Raw genomic sequence first — 23,251 nt, 5'->3', positions numbered from 1 at the left:
CAAGCAAGGGCTCAATGGAAGAAAATGTAACAAGATCACTGTCTACCAGTATGTCCCCTCATCCCATGAGGATTGGGATGGGGTTTTCCCCCCTGAAAGGAGATGTGATCCTCAGAACTTGATTGAAATCTGGGGGCTAAAATTAAATTCTAACCACCCTTGGCAGAGCTTTTGTGTGCTTTCAGACAATATTGTTCAGATAGCTCCCTGATCACCTCAGGATATAAAAAGACCCACACATGGGCAGGGGAATCATTACACCTTTCCTTACTGACCAAATTTCATTTTCATACAAGGGGAGACTGGCTATACCCAAGCTAAATGCTAATGTATCTTTGGTGAATAAATATCCTTTCTATGTGGTGGCTAAGTAAATCTCCTTTTGTCAACTATTGAATGACTAATGAGTGTCTTATTTCATTCCTAGCACTAAAGCCGAGATGTAAAGAGCATTTGGACATGGTTCTAAGCTAAGGAAGATGGAGAAGAGTAAGAGAAAACACTTCAAAAGAGCAACAAGGTGACTCCTGTTCCTGTGTAGCTGACAGAAGCTGGAGAAAAATCACAAAACCCTGCTAACAAGGTCCACTAAAATTTTATGTTACAAAATTTCAATTAAGTCCTAAATGCAACCAGTTAATCCTTTTACATCTCCCAAGCTGATTCACTTTTCCACTCACTGCACCATATTTTTCAAACTTTTTCATTGCTCTTCACACCTCTCCTGACTTTCTCTCCCTCTCCCCCCAACCTCTCAGTTGAGATCTTTGCATCATATTTCACTGAAAAAATTGAGGACATCTTTTTCTAGGAATCTAGCTATAGAAGGGAGGCAGGGTATTGCTGATAGCTTATGGCGATGGTAGAGGCAAGGGAAATTTTGTTTGTTTTTATGGCTCAGGAGACATGGGCATGTCCATGGGCAATGGGAAGGGAGCCAGTAGATAAGAAGAGGTTGAGAACATCCAAGAGAGAGAGAAGGGTGATGATTACCAGTGCAATTCAATTGTTTTATCTTGGTGAAACCTTTAAAGAACATTGTGACAGCCCAAGTATGTATAACAAGAGTACTGGTCAGTAAGGAAGGTCTTAGAAAGATGTGAATATTGAGGGGGAGCTACCAGAGGGTTGTGCTCTCAGATTCAGAACTTGCAGCTATTTCATAACATTTTGTTCCACTTTCTCATTACACAAACCCCTTTCAGTATGACAAAAAATGTGTTTTGAAAACTCAGGATAATTTAATAAGCTACTTAGAAACTTCAGCACCTATCTATTATTCAAGGTGCCATTAAAGAATTTTCTTTTAGTTTCAACTCCTTGTGTTATTCCTAAAGGGATTCATGAGCCACTAAAAGGGAACCAATAAATGATTTCAGGACTTTTTTAATTGTTAGTTGAGCCAGAATTAAGAGTACCTATGAAAAGAAGAAACTTTATTTCCTTCTTGGAGGAACTCCTTTTTTCCTTCTAAGTGGCAAATGATGGAAGAACTGCCTGTATGAAGAAGTCTTACAGATGCTCCCATTGTTTAGAGTGTATCAGTCCCCAGAACTTTACTGAGCCTCTTAAGAGAAACCCAGAAGTTTTCAAAAGAGATCAACCTAACAATTCACACAGGGAAAATCAAGCATATAAAATGTTTAAACAGACTCTCATATGTACAAATGGACTGACAAATGGCCTTCCTGGTGAGTTAGGGGACTTGGGGTCCCCAATGAAACCAGCATCATGTGACCCACAAACAGATGATCCTGCTGTTCTTTGTCTCCTTTTTGTGTCTTTTCTTTGACACAGGGCCTTGTGAGAGTTTGAAAAGTTTCAAGAACTGGATTCCACTTGAGAGTTTGCCAGAAGTCATCTGGTGAAGAACAAAACCTTGTAGAAGTAACCTTAGGAATTCAGTCCAACAGTGGATGCTGTGTCTTGGGGCAGCAAGGAAGTGACTGCTGCCACATCTGGAAGTGAGTTCAAGGGGGAAATGATTTTTGGAACCATTTAAAGTTTGAGGCTTTCTCTCAAGGTGGCAGAGCAAAGAATGTGACTCTGAGGTTGGAAAAAATTTGTAACTTGCTATATACTTTTCAGTAAATATCCCTTTAAAAGCTAATTGATATTAACTGGTTAAACTGATACAGGTATACTATTTCTGAGTAAATCAATTAGATAAGAAAGATATGAAGTAAAACTGGTGACCCATATTAGAAAGAACACATAAGAAACAGGGTTCATGCCAATAGTATCAGAGAAAATCCCACAAACCCTTAGTATTTCTCCTTAGAATACTAAGGGAGATTTAGTTAGCTGTCCTCTAGGGAAATGACCCATCTAATAATAAGCAGTGCTTTTAAGACAGATAGCACAGTAGACTCATTTCCTTGAGTTAGAATCTGGCTTCAGACACTTACTAGTTGTATGACCCTCAGCACTTAACCCTGTTACCTCAGTTTCCTCATCTGTACAATAGTCTAGAGAAGGAAATGAGCTACCACTCCAGTACCTTTGCCAAGAAAATCCCAAAATGGGGTCGTGAAGGGTGACTAAATAAAAAGACTGAAAATGTAATTCTTGCCATGTAATGTGGTTATTGGAATCTAAAGTGCCTACCAATCATCTTTTTGATATACTATCTTTTTTGAAGAAAGAATTCATGTTATATAGGAATTTGTCTTATGGCTATATTGTAAACCTTGAACCTCTCATTTTTTATTTTCTTTTCCTTTTATACCATATTTTCTAATCTTTTTTTTTCACTATTTTTGCTTTTTCACTGAAGTCACTGAGGTTGAGATATATGTTATAATCAGAGAAGGTTATTGAGTTCTTGGTAAAAATTCTCTATATGAAGAAGTTCCTATTTGTGGATAACATTGTATAGATTGTACTGGTTCCCAGAACTTTGCTGAATCTCTTCAATGAGACCCATAATTATTTTTAAAATGTCAGCCTAAAAATCCATATGGAGAAAACCAAGTGTTCAAAAAATTTATCAGACTAATATAGACTTGGTCATTGGTACTTGGATAGATATGGATGGACCATGAGCTGAGCACAGAACTGGACAGGAGGAAAAGAGATGGGATTGCCTTTGACAAATCAAAATTGCATTTTATTCAAAGGGCAATGAAGAGTTTCAGGGTGGACATATAAAGGGGTAGCATGTTCCTAGCAATAAATTGTGAATGATAATCTCCAGAAAAGACATAATTATTTAAAGGAAAAAACTGAAAAAGAGGTAAGACAATTAATTGGCCATCAACAAAGAATATACATGATGCAGGAGATTCTATAAATAGCATACAGGAGGATCCTTTGTCCTTGTGGAAGTTTTTCAAGGGGATAAGGGCATCTAATAGGGCCACTGGATTAGAGGGATGGGATGGGTTGCAATCTATATAGCTGGAGAGAATATCCACATAATACACCTCCTGGATTCTTGAAATACTGAAGTAAGTATTGGCATTTTCCCACAATTTCCATCACATTCTTCATTTAATAATTTTTTAAAAATTTGATTTAATTACTCAGAAATATGGAATGTCTCCTCATTAGAAGATTGAGGATTATTTCACTTTTCTTTGTATTCCCAGGGACCAGCACCCTGCCTGGTACATAGTAGCCACTTAATAAATGCTTAAAATAAATCCAAATTTCTGGTCTTGTCATATAGCTTTCCTAAAGGGAAAAAAAAGTACTTTTAAAACACCTCCTTCTGATTTTTTTTCCTATAAAAATTAAATAAAACTTTATAAAGCCAAAAGGCTAATTAATTATCTCTGAAATCTCGAACAGTTAAATCGCCTTTCTAGTTTCACCCGCTCACATGACAGATTCTCAAGCCACTACCAAAAAAAAAATTAACATTATTGAGATAGGAATTCTTAAAATGCCAGCAAAACCCGTGTCAAAGGTCTTATCCTAAGGCAGTAGTAAGTGGGCTTTAAAATGAGACCGTAAAGTCGAAAGGAAGTGTGTTTAAAAAAATGATACAATATACCTGCTAGGGCTAGGGCTCAAAATAACTGTAATGTAGTTTGTAGCAATAAGACTGTAAGAAAGAAGGGTAGCCGTAAGTCGACCTAGTGGAAACTCTCTGTAGGTGACCTTCTCCCAATCGCCTTCCCCCCCAACCCCCCTGCTTTCCTCTCTCTCTGTGTCTCTGTCTCTCTCTCCCCAGCATAGGGGGAAGGACGACTGCATACTTGAGCCCTTGTCCTTGAAGGCGATTGAGTGAGCCCAGGGCAGGCGTCTCTCGAGTTTCCAATCACAATAGAGAAACCTTAGAGGCAGTGGAGGGTGCTGGTGCCCCGCCTCCTTCTCTCTCCTTGTAGCTAGGGCACTGCTGGAGAAAGACGTATCTGACACTTTCCTCTGTTTTGGGACAAATTTCATCTCGGGAAGGTAAGTTTTGGTCCTGGAGATTGGTCTTCTTGCTCCATCAGGAAAGTGAGAGGGGCTAGGGGGAACTGTGTAGTGATTTTTTTTTCTGGGGGTGCCCCCTCTTCTGAGGGGGCAGGAGGGAAGGACGTTGACAAGAAGGTGTCTTGCCCTCCACCTCTAGCGAGTCGTTGCACGTCTTCCTGTCACTAGGGTTTTCTCCCTCCTCCAGTTCCGTTGATGCTTTCAGCGGAAGGGGAGATGCCATTGGCGAGGAGAGAAGAAAGCTCTGGAGAATGTAGGATGTTGGGTTTATTTATTTATTTCTTGTAACCGCACTGCAGTAGAGAGGGCCCGGAACCTTACCTCTGCCGTGTGGCATAGAAACCTGTTGCTTATGAGTCTCTGCAGCCAAACCCCGGGGGCCCTTTGTGTCCTTGAGAGGTTCACTGAGTTTTCATCATCTGGTGCCTGTTGGCAGAGGCCCAGGGCACTGTGCCCAGGGAGCAAGAGGGGCTGTAAGGGGAGAATTAAGGGGGAGGGGGAGGTTTGCAGAGGCTGGGGGGAGGAGATGGAGGGAGGACCAAGAAATAGGTGGGGGGGGATAGATACAGAATAATTATGGATCTGGCCATCTATCAATAGGAGAGAGGAAAGAGAACAGTTTCTTCTTCAGATGCACATCACGGGTGTCGATAGTGATGCAATCCAATAGTCTAAGGGACAGCAAAAAACATAGGACTAATCTGAAAGCAAATGCTATATACTACATACAGGGAAGAAAGCATAGTCTCCTATCCCGTGCGTTTTAAGTAACTGGCTCTCCGATTCTTTCCAGGCTTTTCTTGATGGGTTTTGTTGATCTCGCCATCTCGGGATGCTGAGTCGAAATGGCCTATTCTCTCTCCATAAACCTTTTTTCTGATGGGAGCTGTGGCTGTTACTGTCTCAGCATCTTCTTCCTCTGCCTTAGTTTCTGTGTACAGTGCGGTGCAGAGCAAACCAGCACCTGGGCTGTATGTGTGGGAGGCAAAAAAAAGCATGCAGGCTGTAATTAACTTACACCAGAGTGGGGGAGGTGGGAGAGGGGAGGGCTGCCATTGCCTTAAACTCGAGAAAAATCCTCCCTCCCTCCCTCCCCTCCATCCCCTCCGTTTGCCCCTCCCCCTCCCCCCTCTCCCTCTCCCTCTCTTCCTCTCTCCTCTCCATCTCCCTCCCTCTCCTTTCCTCTCTTCTTCTCCCTCCCTCCCTCCCTCTATTTCTCTCTCTCTTCTTACTTTTCTTATAGTGTACATACTTCCCTCAACATTTAATCATGCCCATAAATATCAGTTCTGAAAACTAAAGCATCTTTAAATGTGATTGTGATTGATCATTAACACTTTATTCCCAGTTCATCCAAATTTAGAGTTGTTTAAAGTTTACACTAACTTTACTAACAATATAGCCTTTATTAAAAGAAAGCATGAGAACTTAAACATTTGAATGCTATTGATTATTAACATTATTGAACTTTAAAATCTACTGTTTGCTGTTAACTTCATTTTTATAGCTCTAGTTGCTGTGCATAGATATTTCAATTGGTTTTCTTTACTCTGCCCATAGTTTTTGAATATTTCTCATGCATCATTGCTTGGGATGCAACTCGTATAATGCAGTTCAAGTTTTAGTATTATGGACAACTCTGCTCTGCTATTTATGAACAAATAGATCTTCATGTGTTGTACAAGTGAAGGAGTTCAAATTCAGCAGTAAGGATTGTGGCAGTAAAGCATCCTAAATATTTTATGTATTTAAAGGGCTAGACTTAAACAAAGATGTCCTAAAACAAGAGACTTTGTCTCTCAGCCCTGCGATTCAGCTTAATTTGTAGGAGCCTCTATAAAAGGTCCTAGAGGGAGAATGAGATAATAAGCTTGTTTTCTATAATTAAAGCAATGGTTCTTAGAACTATCCTGACTTGTTTTTAATACTTAGTATTTATCTTATTCATCTGCCTAAATCTATTTTCATATCTGGGCAATTCATGTGGGTACATTCATGTAGGTCAAGGGGGATTGTGGGTGCTGAAGGTGGCAAAGGTATAAGTCATTATCCTGATTGTATATATGCATATAACTAATTCAGTGAGCTGTGCTTTCATTAATCCCTTAAAAACAAGATGTGAACACATCACAATCCCCCAAACAAGTATCCAAGGAAGACAGGGAAGCAACCATTGGTTACTTTGAAGATCTGAGTGATAAAATGTCCAAATGTGGTTACTTTGTGCACTCAATGTCACTTTACTTTAACATTGACAACTAGCATTTTATAGTGTTTTAAGGTTTGCAAATATCACTACAAATTTTATCACATTTTATCCTCATAACAACTCTGAGAGGCAGGTGCTATTCTCCCCCCCATCCCCCCTTTTTTTTACAGATGAGAAAAGTAAAGGCAGATAGATATTTTTGTCTCCAGCTAGTAAAGATGTGGACTTATTTATCTTCCTGATTCTAGGCACAGTGCTCTTGTCTTACACAGTCAGCCTTCTAAACATTAATGTATGGATTAAGGAGGTGCTATAGCCAAAGAAACTCATTGCTTGTTGACCAAATCTATGGTATAGCCTTTATTTAAGATAGGAAAAAAGAAGCTGCATAACTTAACATCTCTTCATTTCATAGAATCTATGAAAATCTATAAGAAAATGCAACATTTATATTTGAAAAGAGCATCTGCATAGTAACTCCTCCACAAAGGATCATGAATTATACATTGGAAGGGAGCATAAAAGTCACTTAATCTGTTACCTTCAGTTGAAGAAATGTCCTATTTGGATGCTTACAGTGTGAACGTGACCTTGAGTTCTCAAAGGCTATGGTAGAGGAACACAAGAGCCAGCATATAGTCGAATGCAGAAAAGAACTTGGGGAATGGGTCCCCGACACTGACTATATGTCTTCTGGAGGACCCGTCTAGCTAAGTTTGCAAAGGTTGCCCTAAGTAATGTTTAGCCTGTAGTCGTGCAGACTCAAATTCATGAGTTCAAATCCAGCCTCAGACATTTACTAGCGCTGAGCAAGTCACTTAACAGTCTGCCTCAGTTTCTTCATTTGTAAAATGAGCTGGAAAAGGAAATGGTAAACCACCCCAGTATCTTTGCTTCTTTGCCAAGAAAACCAGAAAACGGAGTCATATAGAATCTGACTGAAAAAATCAATGACAACAAAGTCATTTTGAAAAACAGCCTGTGAAAATGTTATCTCAAATTTCATCTCAAATTTGTCCTTGCTCTCTTAACACTGGAGGTAATGGTGTAGATAGAGTGGCTGACCTTAAAATTCAAATCTTCCCTGACAATTAGCTATGTGAGCCTGAGCAGATCATTTAACCTCTCCTTAGTTTTCTCATCTATAAAATGGACATGATAATAGTACCTGCCTCACAAAGCTGTTGTGAGACTCATGCAGAGTGCATCAAACCTTAAAGTGCTATCTAAATGCTCACTAGTTATTTAGAACACATTTTGGCAGTGGATCATACATAAGCTGACAGAGCAGTAACTGGGTTGCTGTATCAGTGATAGAGGATGCTGTCAAGCACTTGTACTAATATAGCAGGTAGAAGTAACCGACTAGTTAAAATAGGAAACTACATGATGGCTAGTTTGGGTTATCCCAAAGGAGCTTCTCCCCAGGCTGGCTCCTCTTAGGAGACATCCCCCTGTTAGGAATGGTTCTGAGCATTGGTTCCACATACAGCACATTAGTTTTTTTAACTACAAATTCCTATTTGCTCATTGTCTCAATTTTTAGGTCTCCTTTAAGCTAAGTTTTTAGTACTTGAACTTCCTGGTTGTTTGAATGCATCATAAATTTCTTATCAGTGTAACAGAAAGGGTAGTGTGGAGTAGGGAATAGACAAAACCTTGGCAGGAGGAAGACGTTTGCATTTCACCCCCAATATTTACTTTTGACTCAGACAAGTCTTTTAAGTTCATATCCTAAGCCAGAGGTGTTAAATGTGTGGCCCGTGTCTCTTTCATGTAGCCCAAACTGGATTAAAATATAATTGGAAAATATTTTTCTTTTTTTAATTAAGTTTATTTATTTATTTATTTAATTTAGAATATTTTTCTATGGTTACATGATTCAGGTTCTTTCCCTTCTCTCCTTCCCCCCTTCCATAGCCAATGCACAATTCCACTGGGTTTTACATGTGTCATTGATCAAGACCTATTTCCATCTTATTGATATTTGCAATAGAGAGATCATTTAGAGTCTACAAATAATTGGGAAATATTTAACAAAATAAAAAATAGATATTACATGTGTTGATATGTGGCCACACAGATCCACATGTATGGATCGCTGTCCTCGTTTGTATTTGAATTCAATACCTCTGCCCTAGGTGACTTTTAAGACTATACATTTCAGAACAGGTGCCCAGTGGTTGAGGGAATTCTATCCCTGGTAGCTCCTTATACCAATGAAATCATAGATCTGGTCCAAAAAAGTCCAGATAAGAAACATCTCAACAATTAAGGTCCATTTATGAATGAAATCATTTTGAGCAAAATTGTGTGATCATTTTAAAACGCAACAACAAAAACTAGATTAAGGTGTAAAGGAAAGAATATTTCATCTTAAAAATGAAGAGGAAAGGGGCAGCTAAGTGATTTAGTGGACTGAGAGCCAAACCTAGAGATGGGAGGTCCTGGGTTCAAATCTAACCTCAGCTACTTCCTAGCTATGTGACCCTGGGCAAGTCACTTAAGCCTCATTGACTAACCCTTACCACTCTTCTGCCTTAGAACCAATATGGTTCTAAGAGAAGGTAAGGGTTTAAAAAATGAAGATAAATTAGGAAAGAAGTTAGGATGATATTAACCAAAGTGAAATTGTGGGTCTTTACTTGGGTTAGAATCCGTCATTAAATACATTACCTGTTCTTTAAAAAAAGCCCTCTGAATTCCTTATAATATTCTTTAGGCACTTTTTTTGTACTTTAGTTATCAAATCACCCCAGCAATTATATGAAGATAAACTCTCAGTTCAAGTACACATCTCTGTATAATATTTTTTTTCTATTTTCTTGTAGAACACAATGGCTACTCTTAAAGAAAAGCTGATTGCACCAGTTGCAGAGGAGGAGGCGGCAGCCCCAAACAATAAGATCACTGTTGTGGGTGTTGGACAAGTTGGTATGGCCTGTGCTATCAGCATCCTTGGAAAGGTACGTTTTTAGATTGACAAATATAGGTCATGGTTATTGTAACTTAGACCAGTTACAAATTATCTGTGTTCTCTTCAGAAGTGTATCATGTTATTTAAAGAAAAAACAATTCAAACTTTTTTTGAGAGCAGAAAGAGGAATTTTGTACAGCCTAATTACATGGGGCCCAATAAATAATTGAGTAGGTCATGAGTGATGTGTTAACAATAGGGAGCTTGGAACTGGTAGAGTACAACTAATTGTTCCTCTCCTACTCTCCTTCCTGGCACCTTGCAAGGGCTATATGTTATCATTCCTCCTATCACAGAAAGTTTTCGAATACCCATGCCCAAATCTTAAGTAACTTTCCTCTGGTTCATATTTCTATTTTAGGGAAAAATATTTGGTATTCTAGTCAATTCTGTTTTTTTATTTTCTTCCAAAGTTCTGCTTCATTCTAATGTATTTTTTAAACAGGGAGAAAAAAATATAAGCTTTTTTCTTCTACTGAATATAAGGGATCCTTGTACTAATTGTGAATTATGCATGTACAATGCCTTGACCATGCACGTTTAGAGTTTTCAGAGTTCAAATGCTTTGTTTGGGTTCTTAATAATCTATTTAGTAGCAGAAATTCTAGGAAGAGACCTGAAAAAGTATCTGAAAATATACATTTTCATGAAAATAATAAATAGCTTCCTAATAATTAGAAATGGTCCCACATGAAATGAATACCTTTTGAGATGAGTTCTAAACTAGTTGAAATTTTTGAATGGACACTAGATAACCACATGTTAGAGAAATTTAGTGGAATTTCATGCTTAGGATAAAAGCTGAAGCAGACAACTTCTAAGTTCATAGGAGTATAGAGCTAGAAGCGATCTTAGAAGTCGCTGAGTCCAACTCTCCCAACCCCATTCTGCAGATTAGGAAACGTGAGTATCAGAGAGGTTATGTGACAAGGTGACACACAGGTAATGAGTGACTTTGATCTAAGTTCTTTTACTTCCAAATTTTGTGCTCTTTTTACCATGCCCTCCCTTCCTTGCTAACTACATTTGTTATTATTTGGGGAAAATATAGTGCTACAAAAAAAGGATAACTTCTTTTTACTTCTTTTTATTTTCCTCTTTCTGATATAAATGTGTTAGGTGCCTGGAAGTTAGTGTAGTAATAAAAAGAAAAAAAAACACATTCTCAAACCATACAGAAAACTTTAGGTAAGTCATTCCTAAATTTTCATTTCCAGTCAAAACAACAACAACAACAAAATAATTGCTCTAGCTAGACACGAGGTTTTTACTTAGAATTTAGATATTTAAAATAGAGAAAGAAGACAATAGAACCTAGAATATTTTTCCTTCTCTATTTTTGAAAACTTCTATTTTCATGGGTTTGATAGTCAGCTTTCTAGATATTAAAAGAAAAATACTTTAATATCTTAATGTAAAAATTGTTTTACTAAGGAACTTAATTCTCAGGTTTCCTCTTAAGTAAATGGAAATATTTGGTTTTTAAAATTAGATAAACTTGGCTTAAGAGTCATTGCATTAGGTGCTAGAGATCCCAGACCAAAAATGAATGGTTTGAAGGAGCTTATGGCATTTCTAAGACTTGTACAAGAAAGATCCTTTTATTTGCTTTAAGCAGCAGGTAGAATTTATAAAATTGTAGGTTCTTCAAAATTGAAGGAACCTTAGAATTTTTCTAGTCCAATCCATGACATTTTCCCTTTAATATTCATGATATTAAATAATAAATGATTTTGTAGCCTGGTAACAAGGCACCTCAAGGGACAGGGTATCTTTCCACTGATTTGTTGACATCCACTAGTTTGTATGAATGTTTATTTTCATTTTCTAGTTTGCAAAATGAAAATACTCTAGATTGCAGTCTGGGAAGAATGTTTAAATTTTTTTGAGAAGACTGAAAAGAATAATGACCACCTTTCTCTTGAAAAAATTTGATCTGGTGGTTTAGACATTTATAAAACTATGTTAATGAATTAAAGTGTTTGTTTTATATACTTAAACTGGAGAGGCAGGATTTAACATGAAAAGTCGGGAGGAGGCAAGGTTTATAAGAAAGGCAGATACTATATATATTAAGATATTAAAGCAGTTAGACTGTTTAATGACTTCAGAAGCCACAAATGACTTCTAGATGCCATAAACAAGTTTGTTAGAGAAGAAAGGGCCTGGTTTACATTTGGGAACCACATAGCTTGAAGAAAATCGTTTTAATCATTGCACAACAGGATTAATAACACTAGTATCATGGCTAATAATCTTGCTTCATAGAAACAAAATGATTGCTCTTAAAACAATAAATTATGACTAAAAATAATTTTGTGGCTATATGTGTGTACATATATAATAGATCTACAAATGTGTGTATATATGTATATACATGTATGCATATGTTAAAAAAAAAACCCAAGCAAGCCAAAACCCCAGCCATATGAATTGATAGGTTGTTAAAGTTAGGAGTAAAGAAATGATTTATTTAAACCTCAAAAACTTTTAGTTCCTAATCACATGCTTTCTATTTGTGTGACTGGAAGCTGTCTAGAATCCTCATTAGTGTAAGTGCATCTATATTCAGAGCTTCAGTGATGTTTTAAAGTGTTGGATCTCTTCCTTCCTTGGCTGCTGAGTATACATTTCCTTGCCAATCCTTTTCACACCCACTGAAACAGGAGAACAGGAACTAAGATCAGGTGACATCCTTTTGTGCTTAAACTCTTAATTCTTTTGCTCCTTTTATCTTCACTGTCACACATGTGGTGCTACTAAAATAAGGTAACATTCATTACTGCCCAGTTTCTTGACAGAGCATTATGGGTATTATCAAGTTGTATTATTTTAGGGCTTTGGTGCCCATAGTTTTAGCAAAATAAATGAAGATTTTTTTCCTAATTGAACCAGGGGCTGCAATGTTTTAAGGTAAATTTGGTGTTTTAATTTAAAATGATGTTTTAGAGAAAAAAAATCCAATTGTAAAAAGTTGAATTGACCAAATGGTCCAGAAAAAAACAAATGTTAAAAATAGAATAAAATCATAAAAAAGAGAAATAACCCAGTTTCTCTAAGAATAGGTCTAGTATGTTCTTAGAATACAAGGCTGTCTTATTGAGTCAAATCCATCTCTAAATAATACTGATTCCTCAACTTGTCATTTATATGCCCTTCATAATCTGATTCATCTTTCCAGAGCTGGAATTGTAACTCTGACCTTTTTATGTAGCATGACCTTGACCAATATGAGTTAAGTGCATTTCAGATCTTATAACTACTATGTACTTTTATACTTAAATGAAACAATGATCTCATCAATGTGGGGTATTTTCTCTAATGGTACCCATCCACACATATTTGTCTAAAGTGCCTCTTGTGCATATCCTCCAGTAAATCTTCCAAAGAGTCTGGAGACCTTCCTCTACCTCTTTTGAAATTGTGTGGCTATCAGTGGAGCACATAGACATCTGAACATTATTTATCCCTCCCCTTTGCTCTTTGTCAGAACCATCTCTCTCTCTCTCTCTCTCTCTCTCTCTCTCTCTCTCTCTCTCTCTCTCTCTCTCTCTCTCTCTTTTCTTTTAGGACATTCTTCATTCAGCTTCTCCTTGAGCAGTTTTTATTTTTAGTGTTTTGCATCCTGCTTACACCCATCATGCATCTCTCCGTTATCCTTTAGGTGATCCTTCACTTGAGTTGGACCATCACATTCAGTGATTCACAACCACAGCATCAGCAGCAAGATATTAATTTAAAGTGATGACATGCCTTTGTTTTGGAGAAACATCTGGAGTAACTAAAACACTATGTCATTTTTCAAAGACAATTTAGTTTTCTTTCTTCTACCTCCTCAATGCTGGGTCTTATTACTGTACATTTGTAGTATCTTTCCATGATATATGTAGTGAAAAACAAGCCCTATGTAATATCCATTCATCAGTTTATATCATAACCTGGCTAATCACTCTTTTGGTTTCTCCTCTAAGGATAATTAGGTCATATTCTTGGGTAATTATCTGACTCCTGGAGAAGTCTTTCCAATGTTCAAAGACTTAATGCAATTGGCACAATGTCCTCCACAAATAGCAAAATACAAAAGACCTGAGTAGGGGATTCATCTGTTATTTGAACTCTGTGCTGGACATTTCCCATGACAGTGGTAAATAGTTGACCACTGCAAGTTTCCCTTTTCTATCCTGTGTTTGAAAGTAATTGTCTGAGGGCTGCTGAACAGTTATCTTTGTTGATTTTGACACATTCATGGGAGATGTGTTGGAAAAGAACCTTTAAGTAAGCATTATACTATCTGGAGTCAAATGTTTTTTGTTTTTTTTAAACAAACAAAAATTATGTATGGTGGAATGTTGTACTGTCTGTGCCTTCAGTCAGTTGTTTGACTGTAGAAAATGTGGTCTCCTGCAGAGTATTATTTTCACAAGCCTCCTAACTAGTATCCCTGCTCAGTTTTTTTCCTACTTTAATCCATCCCTCACACAGTTTCCAAAGTGGTTTTCCTAAAGTTTAGATCAGACCTTGTTAATTCCCTGCTCAAGTAATTCTGTTTGATGTTTAAATTATTTTACAGCCTCACCTTAATCTGGTTTTCCAGGCTTAGTACATATTATTCTCTTTCATGTATATTATTGTTCAGACAAACTAGCCTTCCTCATACATATTATTCCATTTTTCCCCCTTTGCAGTGATTGTCCTCCATGCATGGGACACATTTTTTCACCCCTTTCTCTTAGAATCTAGTTTCCTTCAAGTTTTGAGACCTCTTTCAATTTGAAGCCTTTCTTTCTGGATGCTAATCCCTCATCCCTCCCAAATGACCTTGTGTCCATTTTGAATATGCCAGCATATTGTCTCCTCTGGCTAAGTTGTATATTTCTTCTGCTAGAATATAATAGGTATTTAAATATTTTTAATTTAGCTGCCCCTCTCTTAAATCTTTACCTTTTGTCTTATGATCAATATTAAGTAGTGTTTCCAAGGCAGAAGAGTGGAATAAATATTTAATATGAGAAGCAGCTAGGTGGATCAGTGGATAGAGAGCCAGGATTGGAGACAGGAGGTGCTGGGTTCAAATATGAACTCAGATACTTCCTAACTGTGAGACCTTAGGTAAGTCATTGAACCCCCATTGCCTAGTCTTTATTGCTCTTCTGCCTTGGAACTTATATTTAGTTTCAATTCTAAGACAGAAGGTAAAGTTTTAAAATGAAAAAATATGTAAGCACATATATATATACATATGTGTATATATATATATACATATGTGTATATATATATATATATATATATATATAAAGAATGGAGAGATATTGTTCTTAATAGCTTTAGGTATGTGCTTGGGACTAAAGTACTACTAGACCCTGCTGTGATGAGATATTTTAAAAGCATTGCATGTCTGGATGATCCGTAATTCTCAGTTATTCTGGTAATTGACTGAAACAGGATTTGTAACAATTAGAAATAAGCTTTGTTGGAATCTATAAGGTTTTATCATAAAGTGATGTGAAATCCTGAAGGATCTTAAGTCAAACCATCTATATGAGCAAATCCAAATAATCTATTCTAAGCAGCTAGGTGATGAAGTGGATAGAGCACAGGACCTGGTATCAAGAAGACCTAAGTTCAGATACAGCCCCAGACACTTACTAGCTTGTTTGCCTCAGTTTCCTCATCTGTCATCTGTATAAAATGATCTGGAGAAAGAAATGTCAAGCCTTTCCAGAATCTTTGCCAAGAAAACCCCATATGGGGTCATGAAGAGTCTGAAATGACTGAAAAACAACAAAGGGAAATTGCATTGACTTTGGAAACAGAAGACCTTGGTTCAAATTCCTGGCTTTGCTACTTAATATACTCATATGACTTGGGGAAAGTCACTGTACTTCTGACCTTCAGTTTCCTCATCTGTCAAATTAAGGGAATAGGTTATATAATTAAGGTCATTTACAGTTCAAAATCTGTAATCTTAGGAAACTATCAACATCCCAGATGGCCATTTATATTTTATCTAGTCCTTAGATATTGTTGCACAGCTCCTGAAACTTAATATTTCTAGTTAAAAGGTTGGATTTATTGATATTCAGTTTAAAAGTCCTGTTTTTATATTTATTTATAGAGTCTTGCTGATGAACTTGCCCTTGTTGATGTTTTGGAAGACAAACTCAAAGGAGAAATGATGGATCTGCAGCATGGGAGCTTATTTCTCCAAACTCCTAAAATTGTGGCTGATAAAGGTAGTTTCAAATCTGTATTACTAAATGTTGATACAGTAAATTAATTTTTCATTACACAAAAATCCCACAGAGTATATGTTCTTCCCCATCCTTAAAAACCTGGGATTTTCTCGAATTAGTATTGGATCTCTCTTCCCTTTCTCATCCAAATTCTTGGGGAAAAAGCTGTCTGCTCCCAATGACTTCATTCCTTTGCTAGCTCTCCTACTCCTAAACTTCTTGGTGCTCTGGCTTCAACTTCATCATTCAACTGAAATTGTTTTCTCCAGACTTAAGGGTGCTATCTTAAATGTCAGACCTATTGACCTAGTCTTGATTATCATCCTTTCTAACCAGTCTGCTCTATTTGAGGCTATTAACCACTCTTTCCTTTTGGATTCTCTCCATGTCATGATACTAACTCTCTCTTGGTTCACCTATTTGTTTGGATTTTTCTTTCCTTTGCTGGCTTATCATATATAACATGATCCCTAATTGTAGATGCTCCCCAACATACTGTCCTAAGCCCTCAGTTCTTCTATGAATTTTCAATAACCTCAGAAGCTCCCATATGTTAACTATCATTCTTATGTAGTTGCCTCACACATCTATAAATATAACTTTAATCTCTTAAATGGGCTTCAATCCTACATCCCAACAAGAAAATCCATATTTTCTTCTTAAGACACTTCAAATTGGATGTCCTGAAGAGATCTTGTATTTAATCTATCTAATACTGTATGCATCTTTCTCTACAAACCACCTCCTCTTCTAAACTTCACTATTTCTGTCAAAAGTGCCAGGATCTTCTCATCTCTCAGGTTCATAATAAGAATCATCCTTGACTCCTCACTTAATCACTTGCCACCTTAGTTCAAGTCTTCATCACCTTTTACCTAGATTATTGTAGTATGTAGTCATCTTGTGTCACATCTCTCCCTACTCCACCATCCACAGTACACCTGTAATAATTAAAATTATGAGACTGATAGGAGCTTAATAACTTTATTAAATCAAAGTAATAGTAGTAGTAAAGAGATGAAAAGGTAGGAAAGAGGTAGAGAGATACTTGACTTTCTAATCTATTGGCCACCATGCATTCCTTCAATTCTCCATGCTCCAGCAAGAAAGACCCTTACTTCCTGCCGAGTCTCCCCTTATAAACTCTTTTCTCCACTCACTAACTCTCATACATCACTTCTCAGGAACCAATCATAGTTTCTTAATTTGCCTGGGCCACCCAGGGGACCAGGGCCTATAGAATCAGTTTCTTATCTCCTTGGTTCCTTGGTTCTTTAACTTCCTTTCTCTGAGGGCTCATCTATACCTGAATTTACTCAGTAGTCTTTGACCTCCAGGTCACTGCGAGATGACGTTAAAAAAAAAGCGACATAATATAGAGAGAAATTTGCTGCCAAAATGATTTTTATTAAGTACAGATCTGACCATGTGACTCTTCTATTCAGTCAACTCCAGTAATTTTCTATGGCCTTTGTTTTTTTTTTAAATCCTTAACTTCCATATTAGAATCAATACTTTGTACTGGTTCCAAGGCAGAAGAACAGTAAGGGCTAGGCAGTGGGGTTAAGGGACTTGCCCAGAAGCACACAGATAGGAAATGTCTGAGGTCCAATTTGAATCCAGGACCTCCCTTTTCTAGTCCTGGCTTTCAATCCACTGAACCACCCAGCTACCCCCAATCCCATGGCCTTTAGAAACAAAAATAAACTCCTTGGTTTAGTTTTCAGAGCTATCTGTAAACTGTCTCCAAGTGATCACTACAGAGCCTCTTTGGATAGTGGTCCTACACTCCATAATTTAAACAAACTGGCCCTTGTTCAATTACTCAAACATGTGCTACTCCATTACATTTGCCCTTAATGCTGAAATGTATTCCCTCCTAGAATCTTTTTTTTTCTTTTAAAACACAGATCCATCTCCTTCATTAACATGAAGCATTTATTAGTCCATGCTTTACATTTGCTAGTACCCTACCTTTTTATTGTGTATTTAAGTACTTTGTATTTATTTGTATTTATTCCCTTTATGTTTGTGCCATACATATTTTTATATTACTGGTCTCTCATTAGACTGTATGGTCTTTGAGGATAGGCATTATTTCATATTTTGTATGCATGTATGTATCCTGAAATACATAGCACAGTATCTGCCACGTAGTAGATGCTTAGTGAAAATTTGTTGATTTATTGATTACGAGATTGTGAGAAAGAAAATAAGAACAGTCTGAAGGGAAAGAAATTGATCATGGTGGGAGGAGAGTTGAACTATCAGCCCAATTGCTTCAATATTTAATATTATTAACAAAATATTCCTAGACATCTGTAGTGATTTTCTTCAGGAACTTAGATAAAACTTTGCACCAATTGACTTTGTAGTGATTGATTTTCTCATTCTCATTTTTATATTCTAAGATTTGAGAAAAAAATTACCATCACCATTTTATTATCTCCTCACTCCCTACTACTAATCCTTTAGTTTTTAAGATTCCCCCAGCCTTTCTCAAGGAAATTTATTAAAAGTGGAATATTAGGTTAGACTCAGAATCCTTGACAGAGATTGACACCTGGTTGGAAAATAGTGTTTTGTTTTGTTTGTTTTGTTTTTTTGCTAAAGACTAGTTCTTTTGCTTAGTTCTGCCAAGATCAAAAGATTCCCTGCCCATGATTTAAGAATGGAAGTATGTTTTAGGAATGCCAACTATAAGTAGTTGATATATAAAGTTTTCCAAATTCCAAAATACAGCATTTACCAGGTGACTCCTAATGCCTCATCCAGGTCAAAAGGTCTGTGCTTATCTCTTTTAATATTTAGCCACTAATTAATTAATAATAAATGTACTTTGAGAAAAACCATAAAATACAAAATTAAAGTTATCCCTAATTTGAAATGAAACAAATAAATCTAAAGGGGAAAACAAAGTTATTCGTCCCAGGGAGGGGTAGAAAACTGAAAGTTTCAGAGTTATGTGAAAAATGACAACATTTTAAAAAATAAAATAAAACTTAATTGGAAAGATAAAAGTTAGAAATAGTTCTGAAAACACAATGGAGAGATCTCTGTCCTCATTTGTAAGATAAGAGGATTTCACTAAGCCATGTCAAAGACTTCTAGCTCTGCAATTCTACACTTGTTTCCAATTGGGAAATATTTGATGAAATAAACTGGTTTTTAATAAACTAAATTTCAAGATACTTTGGAATCTTCTCACTAGCAGAAGAAATCTAGGTCGAATCATTCCCTTCTACCCTCTCAGAACAAAACTATAGATTAGAAGCACCAAAGTGGAAAACTTCAGGAATAGTAAGTGATTCACTAGAGCTCTTTGTTTATAGGATTTTGAACTGGAAAAAAGAACCTTAGAAGTTATTGAGTTCAACTCTTTCATTTTACAAATGATGAAACTGTTGAGGCTCAAAGCGGGTGGTTGATAGTAATTTAAGAGCCCTGCATCTCCAGTGTGAGTAATCAAGTCCCAACAAGTGCCTCTAAAATATATAATTTGGTGATTTCTCAACAGTGGGATTTATAGCTCCATTTTACTCTGCCTAGACCATGTCAGGTACATTAAGTTCAGTTTTTTTGTGGCACATTTTAGGAAGGCCACTGACTTGAGTGTCCAGAGGAAGAAAACTACAGTGGTAAAGGGCCTGAGGATCATGCCCAGTGGAGACCTCCAACTGAAGAAATTAAAGGTGTTTAGAGTGAAGAAAAGAAGCTTTAGAGAGGAAGTGATAGCCCTGTTCAACTATTTGTGTGGTTATTATGTGGGAAATTGCTTTGCCTTGTTTTGCTTGTCCCAAAAGGGAAGAACTAACAGCAATGGGAAGAAGCTGCAGAGGCACAAATTTGGGATCAATGTAGGAAAAAAAAAACTTTTCTAAGAATTATTCCAAAATGGCCAGAGTTGTCTCCTTTCAGAATGATAAAGATTTGACTGAATACATTTATTCTTTTATTTTGATATAATTATTGGCAAAAATAGTCACCAAAAGTGACTTTTAAAGAAATTTTCTTGTTTGGCTAACACTTTTGAATGCAGATTTTTTAGTTTTCCGACGATGGATACATCTTTAAGGTTAATATATGAATGTTAACCTATTTTCAAAATTTTAATGACAAGTCATTTTTCAAAAGCCAAAAAGTATACATGTTAAAACTACTCCTCCCTTGCTCTTGTTTCATGGACTGAAGCTGTATTGGGAAATCCCACCCCCAGAGCACAAAGTTATTGGAAAAAGGGAAATGTTCCTTACGGTTCACTTACTCATTCACAAAACGTTCTTCTGAGCGCCTTCCTATGTGCTAGTTGCCAATAGTTGTTTTGAAAACATACCTAGTTTAACTCTATCTTTTCTCTTATAGATTACTCTGTCACTGCTGGTTCCAAGATTGTTGTAGTCACTGCAGGAGTCCGTCAGCAAGAGGGAGAAAGTCGCCTCAATCTGGTACAGAGGAATGTGAATGTCTTCAAATTTATTATTCCGCAGATTGTAAAGTACAGCCCAGACTGTACCATAATTGTGGTTTCCAACCCAGGTAAATATAGTACCATAACCTTTGATTTACCAAGTTCCTAAAAACTGATTGATTTTTTTAAAACCCATACCATGGTTCTAAGCCAGAAGAGTGATAATGGCTAGGCAATGAAGGTTAAGTGACTTGTCCAGGGTCACACAGTCAGGAAGTGTCTGATGTCAAATTTGAACCCAGGACCTTCTGTCTCCAGGCATGGCTCTCTATCCAATGAGTCAACTAGCTGTCCCCTAAAAGCTGACTTTAAATTAAAAAAATTAAACTTATGTTAGGTGTTCACTAAAGATTAACTTATTTCCTATGGTACTTTACAGTTTACAAAGTACTTTCACATATATTATCTAATTTAACCTTCCCAACTTTTTGAAGTGGCATAATTAATATCACTCATACAGTCATGAACCTAAATGGGGAGAACTCAAGTTTTTCTGACTTCCAAACCTTTAATTTTTTATGCTTTGTTTGCCTCTCATTGGGAAACAAGTTACATGAAAATGCATACACTATGGTTAACCTATGAAATGACAACTGAAGACTGCCAGCAGAAGTACATAAAAGGTTCTATTTATTAGTCCTGGTGTATCTTTATTGACCATTCAGGCTTTTAAGTCTCTTGAAAATCATGTTTTGGGATATGTGAGAAAATATTAGAATGCCTCAACTTTAATTGGTAACAAGTTATTTTACTTATTGACCTTTTCTTTTGTTACAAAGAACACAATACATTTCATGTTCCCACCCAGTTAATACAGGTAAAGAAAACACCCAAAAACATTTTAAAGAAACTACTGAGTAGAGAGAGCTGTGCTAAGCATCCAAGGAGATTCAAATTCAAAGATTAGATAAAACCCTGTCCCTGATTTAATGGTGTTTTGAGTCTTTTAGGAGAATATTAAATTATGTGTCACATAATAAAAACATGCACATAATGCATAAAAATGCGAAATAATATGTAGCAAATGCTTCAGAAAGATGCAAAATGGATGTGAGTTGGAAAAAGAAACAAGGTAGACTAAGGAAGACTATCCAGAAGATTTGAATTTCAAAAGATGGGGAAAGTGTGGGTAAAGTGTGAAGGTAGGAAATCTATGGAGGAGCTATTTATGCATTTGTGGTCAGTTCTTACTTTGGGGAGGGACATGACAGTGAACTAATCATGAATATAATTCTAATTCACTTATGACATTGTTTTATTCTCAGTGGATATCCTGACCTATGTCACCTGGAAACTAAGTGGACTGCCAAAGCACCGGGTGATTGGTAGTGGATGCAATCTGGATTCAGCCAGATTCCGTTACCTTATGTCTGAAAAGCTTGGCATCCATCCAAGCAGCTGCCATGGCTGGATCCTGGGAGAACATGGTGACTCAAGTGGTAAAGAACAAAATAATATCAGTTTTGTTTTCTTATGGTTTTTGGGCAAGGATCAGAGATGAAGACTGACAATCTTGTTTATTTCACAGAGTGACTTTTAACCTCTCCCACCACCCAACTGCAAGTGACTGGGAGGAAATGTCAAGTGTGAGATCTCATGTGCCAGTAGTCTCCAAGAATATAAATAAAAATATGAAACCTTTATTAGTATATAAAGTACTAAAGGGTCATTTGGAAAGGGGTATATTCCTTTATTATGAAGAAAATTGAGGAATATTGTGTTAATTTATCAGTAGAATTCAATAATTTCTTCTACTATTCTTGCCTGTAGACTAATGTACACTCTTCCCTTACAGCTACATAAAATCATTCATTAATGTTCATTATAAATATAGGTAAAAGAGAATGTGGGCATAGGTTGGAAAGTTTAAAGAGACTGAGCATATTATGCCTCGATTGTATTTTTCTAAAACCTTTACCGTTTGTCTTAGAATCAATACTTATGCATGTAAGTATTGATTCTGAGGCAGAAGAGTGGGGTTAAGTGACTTACCAAAGGCCAAACAGCTAGGAAGAGGCTAGTTTTGAATCCAAGTCCTCCCAACTCCAGGCCTGGAACTCTATAGACTGTGTTTAGGAATAAGCAATAATAATCTGGACCATCACTCAAATGTCTGAAATCCACTCCCGGGAGGCATAGAAACAAAACCAGAGCATCCTCAACTTTTGTCATCTAAGCTTTAATTGAGGGAAGGGTTCAAAAGCCTTGAGACTAAAACTTTAGACTACATATGGGCTAGTTTTCGCTTAATTAACCTTCTATAAAATTTATTAAAATTAAGTTTATTCATTTATTTATTTATTTATTTAAGTAATTTAGAATATTTTTCCATGGTTACATGATTCATGTTCTTCCCCTCCTCTCCTCCCATTCCCCCCCCCATACCCAATGAACAATTCCACTGGGTTTTACATGTGTCATTGATCAAGACCTATTTTCATATTAGTGATATTTGCACTAGGGTGATCGTTTAGAGTCTACATCTCCAATCATATCCCCATCAACTCATGTGATCAAGCAGTTGTTTTTCTTCTGTGTTTCTGCTCCCACAGTTCTTTTTTTGGATGTAGATAGTGTTTTTGCTCATAAGTCCCTCAGAATTGTCCTGGGTCATTGCATTGCTGCTAGTAGAGAAGTCCATTACATTCAATTGTCTCTGTGTATAAGGTTCTCCTGGTTCTGCTCCTCTCACTCTGCATCACTTCCTGGAGGTTGTGCCAGTTCACAGGAAATTCCTCCAGTTCATTATTCCTTTCAGCAAAATAGGATTCTGTCACCAGCATATACCACAATTTGTTCAGCCATTCCCCAATCAATGGACACACACCCCTTTTCCAATTTTTTGCCACCACAAAGAGTGCAGCCATAAATATTTTTGGTCATGTCTTTCCCTTTACTATCTCTTTGAGGTTTCTATAAAATTTTTGAAGTTGAATATTTTG

At 36.8% G+C, this 23,251-nt stretch overlaps 1 protein-coding gene across 3 annotated transcripts in view; it reads left to right on the top strand.

Moving 5' to 3' along the window:
* The first annotated feature begins 4,261 nt into the window (after positions 1 to 4,261).
* Positions 4,262 to 23,251, top strand: part of LDHB (lactate dehydrogenase B) — a 28,358-nt gene continuing 9,368 nt past the window's right edge. The window contains exons 1-6 of one of the 3 annotated variants that reach the window (XM_007503499.3): positions 4,262 to 4,401; positions 5,216 to 5,393; positions 9,463 to 9,597; positions 15,724 to 15,841; positions 20,204 to 20,377; positions 21,575 to 21,748. In XM_007503499.3, the coding sequence (XP_007503561.1) occupies positions 5,268 to 5,393; positions 9,463 to 9,597; positions 15,724 to 15,841; positions 20,204 to 20,377; positions 21,575 to 21,748 (727 nt within the window). In that variant the 5' untranslated portion in view covers positions 4,262 to 4,401; positions 5,216 to 5,267. 3 annotated transcript variants of the gene reach the window in all.

Source organism: Monodelphis domestica, chromosome 5, assembly GCF_027887165.1.
Source record: "Monodelphis domestica isolate mMonDom1 chromosome 5, mMonDom1.pri, whole genome shotgun sequence".
Lineage (NCBI taxonomy): Eukaryota > Metazoa > Chordata > Mammalia > Didelphimorphia > Didelphidae > Monodelphis > Monodelphis domestica.
The sequence above is the reverse complement of the archived record's forward strand: the minus strand, read 5'-3'. Positions and strand labels throughout refer to the sequence as shown.